Genomic DNA, 11858 nt, shown 5'->3' with positions numbered 1-11858 from the left:
TTTCCGGCCCTGAAGGGCTCTCAGAACAGGTCAGAGCTGCTCCTTAGACACTGAACACAGGAATATGTCCCAGAAAAGTGTCCTGGGACAGGAGGTGTCTGCATGGCAGAGCTGAGTTCACAGCAGGTGGGACAGGGTCTGTCAGCAATGGCAGGGAGGAGATGTGGGGACAGGGAAGCTGCTGCCTGGAAGACCAAGGGAGGGGGGATTCTGCACTCCCTGCCAGGCCTGCAGCAACCCCCTGCTCTCCTCTGACACCCAGCACAGCCTCTGCCTTCAGGGGCTTTAGGGTATGAGCCACCTCCTTCTCAGCTGGACCTCCAGAAAAGGAGAGTAGCCTGTGTCCTGCAAGATGATACACAACAAGGAGGCTAAGAGTACCTGCCCTGCAGTGTCACTTCTCTAGGCAGCATGCAAGCTTGGTAGAGTGAAGGCTTCACTGCGTGCCCATCTGATTTTCCCCCTGTCAGCTGGTTGGAGCATTGTGGTATTCTCTCTTATTTCTCCTCGTGTGTGTGGTTCTCCTACTCTCTTTGTCTAGGATGCAGATGGGTGTAAGCTTCTGTTCTGAACTGGACTGCTGGTGAACAATGTGCCCAAACTCCATTCTACACTGTCAGGCACGCTGTCATTCACTTGGGAGGGTTGTTGAATGAGATGACTCATTCTTCATTCAACAGGGAATAGTAATATCTCTGAAGGAGAACTGGGTTTTGCTCAGAGAAGTCTGCCTAACTTCTCACTTTTTTCTTCTCCTACAGCAGGTCTGCATGCCCCGAGGCAGCAAATGTCCAACAGCACCTTCCCCACAGAGTTCCTCCTCCTGCCATTCGCAGACACACGCGAGCTGCAGCTCCTGCACTTCGGGCTCTTCCTGGGCATCTACCTGGCTGCCCTCCTGGGCAACAGCCTCATCCTCACAGCCATAGTCTGCGACCACCGCCTCCACACCCCCATGTACTTCTTCCTCCTCAACCTCGCCCTCCTTGACCTGGGCACTATTACCACCACTGTCCCCAAAGCCATGGCGAATTCCCTCTGGGACACCACAGCCATCTCCTACTCAGAATGTGCTGCACAGGTTTTTTTCTTTTTATTTTTCATCTCAGCAGAGTTTTCTCTTCTCACCATCATGGCCTATGACCGCCACATTGCCATCTGCAAACCCCTGCACTATGGGACAATAATGGCCAGCAGAACTTGTGTCAACATGGCAGCAGCTGCCTGGGGCAGTGGCTTTCTCTATGCTGTGCTGCACACTACCAGTACCTTTTCCCTCCCCCTCTGCCAAGGCTATGCCCTGGAGCAGTTCTTCTGTGAAATCCCCCAGATCCTCAAGCTCTCCTGCTCAAATGCCTACCTCAGAGAGGTTGGGCTTATTGTGGCTAGTGTCTGTTTAGCATCTGGGTGTTTTGTTTTCCTTGTACTTTCTTACGTGCAGGTCTTCAGAGCTGTGCTGAGGATCCCCTCCAAGCAGGGCCGGCACAAAGCCTTTTCCATGTGCCTCCCTCACCTGGCCGTGGTCTCCCTGTTTCTCTGCACTGGCTTATTTGCCTACCTAAAACCTTCCTCCATCTCTTCCTCATCCCTGAATCTTTTGCTGGCAGTTCTGTACTCGGTGGTGCCTCCAGCAGTGAACCCCCTCATCTACAGCATGAGGAACAAGGAGCTGAAGGATGTAGTGTGGAAAGTGATGACTGGAGCTTTATCAGAAGGAATAAACTGCCCGTCTTCTGTATGTTAACTTTATAAAGACCCAGAAATGGTTTTATTTGTTTCTATTTCTTTTTTTTTTTTTTTTAAATTTGCTTTACTTCTCATAGTGTTTCCCACAAAGAAATATCATTGTTCATACCTTCTTACGTTGTATGCACCTGTCTCATGTGACTCCAAGTCGTTGTAAAAATGGTGGGTCAGGCTTTCTGTGTATTTTAATAAAAGAAAGGACAATGCATTGACTCACTTGCCTGACACCCTTCCTTGTAGACCTGTCATGGAGCTTCAGGGGCACGTGGCAGTGTGCAGGAGAAGGGTCCTGGCACAGCAGCTCTGTCAGGGTGCACCTGTGACTGTTCCCTGTTTTTGGCCAGCACCCGCAGTGATGGTGAATTCACCTGCCTCTGTCCACAATATGTGAGAGGGCTGATGGCAGGCAGGCGTCTGTCTGGAGGGAAGCAGGAGCTGCCAGGAGATGTCAAGAGTTCAGCAGGGACAGTGCGTGCCAGGGAGTCAGTAGAGCGTGCAGCCCATAGAGCACGGGCATGTCCCAGGTGGAGCCACCCAGAGATAAGGTGCTAAATCTGGGAGGGAACAGGCAAAGGAGATCTCTGCAGCTTCAGGAAACACAGCAGGCATAGGGAAAACAGTCTGATGAACTGGTTGTTATACCTCTGGTGAAATTTCATAGACTGGATATAGTGAAAAACAGCTCCTGACATTGGAAATGAGTTGGACTTGATGACCCTTGTGGGTCCCTTCCAGCTCAGACTATTCCATGAGTCTCTGACTCTGAAGAAGGCCGGCTATCTGCGCGCACCCTCCATGGCAAAAGAACCACTTGTGTGGGAGGCAGTCAGTGGCAGTGCCCCCCACCAGCTGCCTCTGCCTTCCCAGCCTGACCAGCACGGCCCTGCAGAGTGCCCCCACGGCCCTGCAGAGTGCCCCCACGGCCCCATGCACCACAGCCCCCTCGCTCTGCAGAGCAGCACCGCCAGCTCGGGGGCTGTGGGCAGCATGGGCAGGGGCTGCAGGAATGGCTGCTCAGGCCAGCCCAGACATGGTGGGCTGGGGCAAGACTGTGTGGGACATGGGGTGTCCTGGAAGCAGAGCAGGGCACTGTGTGTGTGCAATGTTACTGCCTGAGGAGCCCCAGGGCCAACACTGTGGTGCTGTGCTGTGCTGGGGAGTGGGGCTGGCCTGGGGGGCTGCAGGGTTTTTGGGGTAAGAGGGTGGGGGCTGAATCTGAGTGAGCCCAATTCCATAAGCCATTCCCTAGAGTTGCCATCAATTCTTTCAGGACAGATTGTTTCCTAAGGTCATTTACTTTTGACGGTACAGTCCCTTTTTCAGCCTTTACTATAATTTTCTGCAAAGTTCTCAACATTTCTCTAAAATGCACATTCAGTGCTTGATTCACTTTTTCACACAGAGGCGGCCATTCCGTTCAGGATGCGCTGGAGTTGCTAAAGGCTGTATGAAGAAACGTGAGCCTGGACATGTAGGAGTCCTTCTGAAGCACGAGCTGGTTGGCAGGCAGAGTACCTGAGGGATTTTGCAGGGCATCCCCTGCACCCACTGCTGCTCCTGGGGGGGCTGGGAAGAGGCCTCCTGAGTACAACAGCTCCTCATAGCCCTGTGGATGCTGGCTGTGAGGTCACTTCTGTCCCAGCCCCTGGCTGGCCAACAGCAGGAAGGTAGAGCCCCTGAGGTCATAAGGGCCATCACAAAGCTGCCCCCAAGAGGGTGACACATTTGGGGAGGACAGGGAGAAGCTGGGAGAATAAAGGTGGGAAATCTGGTGGAGAGAATAGGGTCTTGGATAACAGTAAGGAAAGATTTGGAAGAGGTGAGAGGGGTTCAGATAAGTCTGTTGCTTCTGCAACACTCACTAGGAAAATATTCATGTTATGACTATATTTCTAACTAGTAATGTCTATATTATATCTATATTGTATGTCTATATTAGTATGTCTGTATTTCTAACTAGTAATGCAAAAATCTAGTGCTACCCTAAATGTTCTCTCTCACCCTGAAAGCCATCCATTGCTCTAATCCCCAACCTCATTTCCTAACTTGAAGTCAAACCCCAAATACTTGTTACCATTAGTCATAGAGTCATAGAATCATAAAAACACAGGGTTGGAAAGAACCTACAAGATCATCTAGTCCAACCATCCTCCTATCACCAATACTACCCCCTAAGATACAAAATCATACCTCGTGGCACCTCATGCAGGTGCTTCTTGAACACTGCCAGGGACGGTGACTCCACCACCTTCCTGGGCAGGTCGTTCCAGTGCCTGACCACTCTTTGAGAGAAAAAGTTTTTTCTGATTTCTACTCGAAATCTTCCCAGGCGCAACTTGTGGCCATTTCCTCGAGTCCTATCATTAGTTATCTGAGAGAAGAGGCCGACCCCCTCCTCATCACAACCTCCCTTCAGGAAGTTGTAGAGTGCAATGAGGTCTCCCCTGATCCTCCTCTTCTCCAGATTAAACAATCCCAGCTCCCTCAGCCGCTCCTCATGGGACTTGTGCTCCAGACCTCTAACCAGTTTTGTTGACCTTCTCTGGACACGCTCCAGGGCCTCAATATCCTTCTCGTAGTGAGTGGCCCAAAACTGAACACAGTACTCCAGGTGTGGCCTCACCACAGCTGAGTACAGGGGGATGATCACCTCCCTGCTCCTGCTGGCTACACTATTTCTAATACAGGCCAGGATACCATTGGCCTTCTTGGCCACCTGAGGACACTGCTAGCTCATGTTCAGCTGAGCATCGATCAACACTCCCAGGTACCTTTCCTCTTTACAGTCTTCTAACCACTCTGTCCCAAGACTACAGCGTTGCATGGGGTTGTTGTGGCCAAAGTGCAGGACCGGGTGCTTGGCCTTGTTAAACCTCATCCCATTAGCCTCATCCCAGCCTATCTTGATCCCTCTGAAGGGCGACCCTACCCTCAGGCAGATTGACACTACCTCCCAACCTGGTGTCGTCTGCAAACTTACTGAGGGTACACTCAATCCCCTCATCTAGGTCATCAACAAAGATATTAAACAAGATAAGCCCCAGTACCAAGCCCTCAGGGATGCCACTTGTAACGGGACGCCAGCTGGACTTAACTCCATTAACCACAACTCACTGGGCACAGCCCTCCAGCCAGTTCTTTACCCAGAGAAGAATATACCTGTCCAGGCCATAGGGCAGACAATCTCCCCAGGAGAATACTGTGGGAGACTATGTCAAAGGCTTTGCTGAAGTCTAAGTAGGCTACATCAACAGCCCTTCCCTCATCTACCAGTCTGGTCATACGATCATATAAAAGACCCCCACCATGATGTCACCCCTACAGGCCTTTCCCCTCATTCTTATCCATTGACACTCTACCATTCCCAACCCCAAGTTCTTCAACATCAATACACTCTTGAATATAAAGAGCCACACCACCACTCTTCCTTCTTTGTCAATCCCTTCTGAAGAGCTTGTAGCCAGCTATCACAGTACTCCAGTCGTGGGAGTGATCCCACCATGCTTCATTACAGCAACTAGGTCAGGGTTAGCCTGTCTCACAATCCCTTCCAGCTCCTCCTGTTTGTTGCCCATGCTGCATTCATTGGTGTAGACGCACTTCAGATGAGACATCTCCCTCACCCCCAGCTTCAGCATTGTTCCCCCAGGAACAATCTGGTGATCCCTGTTTTATCCCCTTCCCCCGTCATAGCTAGTTTAAAGCTCTCTCGATGAGTCCTGCTCGCTCCTGTGCTAGGATTCATTTCCCCCTTGAAACTGTTTGAATCTCTATGGTTCTACTTAGAGAAGCTCATATGCAGCTGAGTTTTGCATTTGAGACCAAAACAGTGTTGTTAACAGACCAGTGTTTCACTTACTGTTGAACCATATCAATGGGTTCTCCATCTCTCATACTGCCCCCCACGACATGTAGGTTGGGGGTATGCAGGACAATGCAATGGGACACAGCCAGGACAGCGGACCCAAAGGGATTAAACAGATGCTCCAATAGGTGTTCCAGCCCACCACCCCACTACCAAAAGCACCTCTCAACCTGCAGCAGAGGAGCCTGCTGGGGAAGAGATGGAGGGCTGTGGGGACCCACCAGCAGGAGCTGGGAGGGCAGTTTGGGTGCCAAGTCCTGCCCAAGGGTCCAACCTTTCTTCCCGTTCAACTCCTGTAAGAGAGGTATCTCTGCCCGTGGGTGCTGCGCAGGCATCCTTGGGCTCCATGGGGGCCCAAGAAGCAGAGGGTGGGCACTGCCAGTAAGTGCCTCATGGGGCTTCACAGAGAGCCACTTTGTCTGGAAACTGCCTGTGGCTGGCAGGACGGAAATGTCTCTGTCAGCCGGAATAGTGTCCGGGGACCAGGGCCTCTGGCAGCCCCACAGCCAGACACTGATCCTGCAGGCCCTAAGACGTGACCCTCCCCAACCGCTGTGTTTCTGAGCTCTGCTCCCCTCCATCAGCTTCACGGAGACGCCCTGACACATCGGCAGGGAAGCACTGGATCTAGGGGAAAGCCCCCAGAGAGTTTTAATATGAGGAAATACCAACACACAGCATAAAAACAGTGGTATAGCAAGAGGGGAAATACCCATGTGTGTCTGCTGCCTGCTGGAAAAGGGAGACCATTCCCTGGTGCTCACAGCTCTCCCAGTGGCACTGAGCTCTCCTCCCTCCCGGCTGCACCCAGCTGCTCGGCAGGGCTGGGCTCTGCTGGCCTGGGGCTCTGGGACCCTTGTGCATGGGGCTCCAGTGTCACATCCTGGGTGTCCTCGTGGGGACATGCCAGGGACACCTCTTCGGCATCGTCATAGCCCATGCTTCCCGGGAAGGGGGATGAGGTGTCTCGCTCAGTTCCAGGGTCCCCAGTACTTCTCCGGGAGCGCAGGCTTCCCCCTGTAAGCATCAAGGCAGGCTGTTGTGGTTGGTCCTGTGGGGAGCCCTTTGGGGCTGTATAAAACCTTCCTCCTTCTTGCCAGCCCTGAGGCATTCGGCCCATTCTCCCAGCCCCCAGGAAATCTCCCAGGACAGGTTCCCCATGCTGGGAGATCAGGCTCTTGATACAACATGGACTTGCCTGGCGCTGGGGTTGGCACCAAGGAAGCGGCAGCGCTGCATTGCCCTCTCACCAGTGGCTGCATCCCTGGGCCCATCTCCCTCCTCTGGAACCCCAGGCACATCCCAGTCCCCCTGCCCAGGGACAGGATCCTCCCCAGGGTCAGAAAGCTCCCCAGCATCGTCATAGCCATCTCCTGGGTCACCTCCAGGCAGGACAGGGACATCTGAAAGGAGAGGGCAGGTGGTGGCAGTGAGAAGAGACGTCCTGCAGAGCAGAGGATGGGAGAGTGGTGTCAGGGCCACAGCAGAGCCTTCATCCTTCCAGCTCTGATGATGGCACTCAGCGGCACTGCTGTCTGTATGTCTGCAGGGAGGAGAGATGGAGCCTTTCCTCTCCTTCCCCCTCCAATCCCTGGGGCTGGCCCCAGACCATCCTCCTCATCACTGTGCCTGGAGTAGGGCTGCAGCTGGGTCAAGGACCCCTCTGAAAAGGAGCCTACAGAGAGCTGCAGTGGGTGCTGTGGGATGAGCCCTGCTGCCCCAGCTCATGGTCAGCACTGCTGGGGATGGGCACTAAGAGAGCTGGGGCTGCATGGGGAGGAGATCCCCAGCTCCTCCGGGACCAGCCCCTTCTCAGAGGGGCTCCCAGAGCTGCCCTGGGACAGTCCCTTCACTCAGCCCTTGGAGGTCCCCAGGGTGCAGGGCCAGGCAGAGAGGGGCTGTCCCCTCTGGGATGGGCAGAGCTGGTGGGGAGGAAGCTCCTCGGTGGGGACCAGCACCTGGATGCTCTCCTACAGAAATAAAAGCCCCAGCATTTCAGGGACCATGGGCAGGAGCTGCAGGACACAGCCCTGGTCTGGGGCAGGGAGAAAGGGCCCTGCAGATGTGCCCCCGCAGAGACATGCACACACCTGAGAGACTGAACCTTGGCTGCTTCTCCCACGCCAGGCTGTAAGCGATCTCCTCGTACACGGCCTCAGGGAAGGGCTCCCAGCTCTCCCGAAGCCTGGGGACAGAGGCAGGGCTGGTCTGGGGATGGGCAGAGAGGGACAGGAACCCACTGGGCTCCCCCAGCCCCATTCCCTGGGCCAGCACAGGGCTGCAGGGCTGTCCCCACAGCACAGCCCCACTGTGTTGTGTTGGCACTGCAGCCACAACCCCAGGGAGGGCAGCATCCCCATGGAGATGGTCTGGGGCAGCGTCAGCCTCACACCATCCCTTTGGAGACAGCCCTTGTGCCCCTTTGTTCCCTGGGTCACGTCCCAGTGCAGACCCTGCACCAACTCCCGCATTTCCCCTCCCCATGGAGCTGCTCCATCTCTGCCCCACGCGTCAATAACACAGCCCGTACCCTGTTGGGGGGTGGCTGGAACCACAGTGATGGACCCTGCTGCCCCACGCTCCTCCTGCCAGTGCTGCCCAGAGCACTGCCAGCAGTGCATCCTCCCCATCTCCCTCAGCCCACCTCTCACATTTCTCTCCTTCACCCAGGACTCATGTCCTCGTGGTCTGGGCTCTCTCCACCCCTTGCTGTTGGTGCCCCATGGTCTATCAATCCATGGGGCAGCAGATGGGGCGGGGGGCAGCACACAGCTCTGCCTGTGCCCCAGGACAACAACACCCTCAGCACACCCAGCCCTGCCAGGAGGCATCTCCCCCCCAGGACCACTGGGGAAGGACCCACCTCTGCGCCGAGCCCTGGCGCTTCGCACCTGCCCAGCCAGGAGGGCCAGGAGCAGGCAGAGGAGGGCCCCCAGGATGATGCAGATGATAACAGGCACCGAGAGTCTCTCACTGGTGGTGGTCAGAGGGCCCCGGGGGGGAACTGTATGGGCAGGAACATGGCAGAGGCAACATCAGGCCTGGGAGAGGTTGGGGGTGGGACATGCCACTCCTGACCACAAAACGCAGCAGGGGCTGGGGGGGACAGGGCTGGGTGATGAGGCAGCTCCCACCCTGCTGGGTACATCAAAGACTTCCCCCAGATCCCTCGATTTCCTGGGAGTCTCACAGCCCAGCAGGGAGCCCCTTCCCCTGGCTGTGGGTCACAGCCTGGCCATGGGCAGACCCAGCCCCAGGGGAAGAACAACTTACCTGCTTGTGGGGGGGGTGTTGCTGTCCTGGGTGCAGCTGCAGGGCAGGAGAAGGAGAGCCGGGCTGAGAGGCTGGGGCTGCGATACCAGGCAGCCTCCCTGGCAGACGGCCCCAACATGTGCCACCTGAATTGTCCCTTCTGCGGGGCTGGGCAGGGTGTCAGGGACAGGGCCCAGCACCACTGCTCTGGGCCACTCACAGGACAGTGCAGGCAGCCCAGGGGATGTGCTGGGACATCCAGCCCCACAGAGGCTGCTCCCCACCCACCATCAGCCTCCAACTCTGCAGGGACACCCTTGCTTGGCCCCGCAATGGGGCCATGCCTGGATCCAGCAGGGGAGATGCCCAAGCTAGCTCCTTGCCAAGCCCCCAGCGATGTCTCCCAGCCCCACTGCTCACCTGAGCAATGCACAGCCGCATCTGCCTTATGCTGGCAGGCACCGCTGTCCCCTGGCTGGGCCCAGCAGTCCTGCAGAGACAGCTCCGTTCCCCCGCACTCCATCAGCCAGATGGGGCCTGTCCCCTCTCCAAAGGCAGCCTGGCCCAGGGCATAGACCGCGGGGCCACAGCCCAGTTGCCTGCACGCCACCTCGGCGTCCCGCATGTCCCAGGCATTGTCACACAGCGTCCCCCAGGCGCCGCGGTGCCAGACCTCCACTCTGCCCGAGCAGCCGTCCTCGCCTCCCACAGTACGGATCTTCTCCCTGTCTGGGGAGGCAGCAACCTCCCATGGCACCGGGAAAACTAGGACAGCCCTGCCAGGTGAGGGGGGCACACGCAGGGGCAGCTCCCTACCTGTGCACCTCGTGGAGTTGGGGCATGCAGCCACTTGTGGCCTCTCTGCCCATGTCCCAAAGGAAAGAGAAGTTGGGCTGAAGGGACTGCTTTGGGGGTCCTGCAGGAGAGAGCAGGGATGACCTCTGCTTGCATGTCCCCATGCTGCCTGGGTCAGGGCAGCAGCAGAACCCCATTCATTCAGGGGACATGCACGGCACTGTGGGGGGACCAGAGTGCGCATCCCCACAGGGTCCCTGGTTCACAGAGCAGCAGGAGGCTTTCCCTGGTGGGGGACTCCTGCAAGACCTCCACGGTCTCCTCTGAGACCCTGCCTGGCGATGCCCCTGCATCCCCCAGGGGCTGCTGGCAGCCTGGCTGTTAACTGCTGCTGGTGGACATGGGTGGCTCTGAAAGCTGAAGTCACCTTTGTGCCACCAGCAGCAACAGGGTCTAATGCAGGAAGTCAAAGCCCCTCTGGGTTCCTTCTCTGCATTTGACCATACCCAGTGGGGAGCAGGACCTGGTGCCTTGATGAATCAGATTTACCATTGCAGGTGATGTGGGCCTCTTCTCGGAGGTCATCACACGACTGTTGATGCCAGGGAGCAGAGGGACACTGCCAGAAGGAGCTGTTGCTCTTCCCACACTCCACATGATCCAGCCACGCAGTGCCAGAAAGCTTGGCATAGTTTGAGGTGATTTCCTGGTACCCTTCATTCCCACAGCCCAGTTCCTTGCACACCAGCGACACTGTCTCGGTAGTCATCGAGTTGGAGCAAACGCTGCCCCATGTCCCGTTGTAGAAAACCTGCAGGCGCCCGGAGCAGCCGTCGCTGTTCTCCAGCCTCAGGGCCATGAACCCTGGAAGCAGGAAAGGTTGCAAGGATGGTCTTGGACATTAGCCACTGACAGCCTTGTCTCTAACTGGCTCTACCCTCACCCCAGTCTCACTGTCCACTGCTCCCAGCCCCACTCTCAGCACAGACCTGAGCAGACAACTCCCACGTCCTCCTTGTGCCCGCAGTCGTGCTGCCCCCAGGCCTCAGCAGGGCAGTCCCAGAGAGCAGCTTCGACCCCGGAGCAGTTGACGCCATCCAGCCAGATCTGCCCGGAGCCCTCCCCGAACCGAGCGGAGCTGGCTGCCTCCACGGCACCTCCGCAGCCCAGCTGGCGGCAAACGATGGCGGCGTCGGCCAGGTCCCAGGCGTCGTCACAGACGGTGCCCCAGCGCCCCTGGTAGTAGATCTCCACTCTCCCGGCACAGCGCCCGGCCCCGTCTGCCAGCCGGACCCGCCGGCTCCCTGCAGCGGGGAGAAGCCCCAGCCGTCAGGGGCTGGCTGCCCACCTGGCCCCGCACCTTGGGGATGTGCAGCACCACTCACCACGGCACACGGCCCCCACGTCCTCCATGATTCCTGCTGACGGTGCGCTCTCGCACAGGGAGGTGTTGCAGAGGCTCAGGTCAGCCTCGTGCCCTGTGCACCGCACCCCGTGCAGCCCCACGGGGCCCAGACCTCGCTCGGCCCTCACAGGGGTGTAGGCTGCCTCTGCCTCTCCGCACTGCAGCTGCCGGCACACCACGCTGGCCTCCTGCATGTCCCACTGCTCATCCAGGACTCTGCCCCACGTCCCGTGCTGGAAGACCTCCACGCGCCCGTCGCACCGGCTCCCTCCGCCCACCAGCCGCAGGGACATGGGGCGAGCCGGGCCTGGTGAGAGGAGAAATTCAGCCAGGCGCTGCCATGGGGTCCCCAGCTCTGGGTGGCCGTGCCACGCACCAGGGGCAAATGGACTTTGCAGCGATGCCCAGCACTCACCTGAGCAAATGACAGCAGCAGCGTTCTCGTGGGAGCACAGCGAGGCCCCCAGGGCAGTCACCGGGCACTGCCCCAGGTGGGCTTCAGTCCCGTCACAGTGGAACGAGTCTCTCCAGACGGGGCCGGTTCCTCTCCCAAAATGCCCTCCTCCAGGAATGGACTCAGCAAAGCCACAGCCGAGGTGCCGACAGAGAACGTGGGCGTCCGAGAGGTCCCAGCGGGAGGCACAGAGGGTCCCCCACGTCCCCAGCACCTCGACCTCCACCCTGCCCGCACACGCTGTGCTGCCGTTCACCAGCCTGAACCCTGTGTACTCAAGGACAAAGGAGGGTGAGAGAGGCCACATTTGTGCTTTTGCTCCCACAGGAGCAGCAGGAGAG

The 11858-nt window shown here is 57.5% G+C and overlaps 1 protein-coding gene across 1 annotated transcript; it reads left to right on the top strand.

Moving 5' to 3' along the window:
- Positions 1-391: 391 nt before the first annotated feature.
- Positions 392-1787, top strand: LOC310887852 (olfactory receptor 14A16-like). The gene has a single exon (XM_083814030.1). It carries the CDS (start codon positions 788-790, stop codon positions 1742-1744), a length of 957 nt encoding a protein of 318 aa, XP_083670156.1. The 5' UTR covers positions 392-787; the 3' UTR covers positions 1745-1787.
- The last annotated feature ends 10071 nt before the right edge of the window (positions 1788-11858 follow it).

Source organism: Anser anser (assembly GCF_964211835.1).
Source record: "Anser anser genome assembly, chromosome: 29".
In the NCBI taxonomy this organism is placed as follows: domain Eukaryota; kingdom Metazoa; phylum Chordata; class Aves; order Anseriformes; family Anatidae; genus Anser; species Anser anser.
The sequence above is the reverse complement of the archived record's forward strand: the minus strand, read 5'-3'. Positions and strand labels throughout refer to the sequence as shown.

Bases quoted from the DNA above. Each gene is read 5' to 3' on its own strand.
- LOC310887852 (XM_083814030.1), top strand. From the start codon at position 788: ATGTCCAACAGCACCTTCCCCACAGAGTTCCTCCTCCTGCCATTCGCA.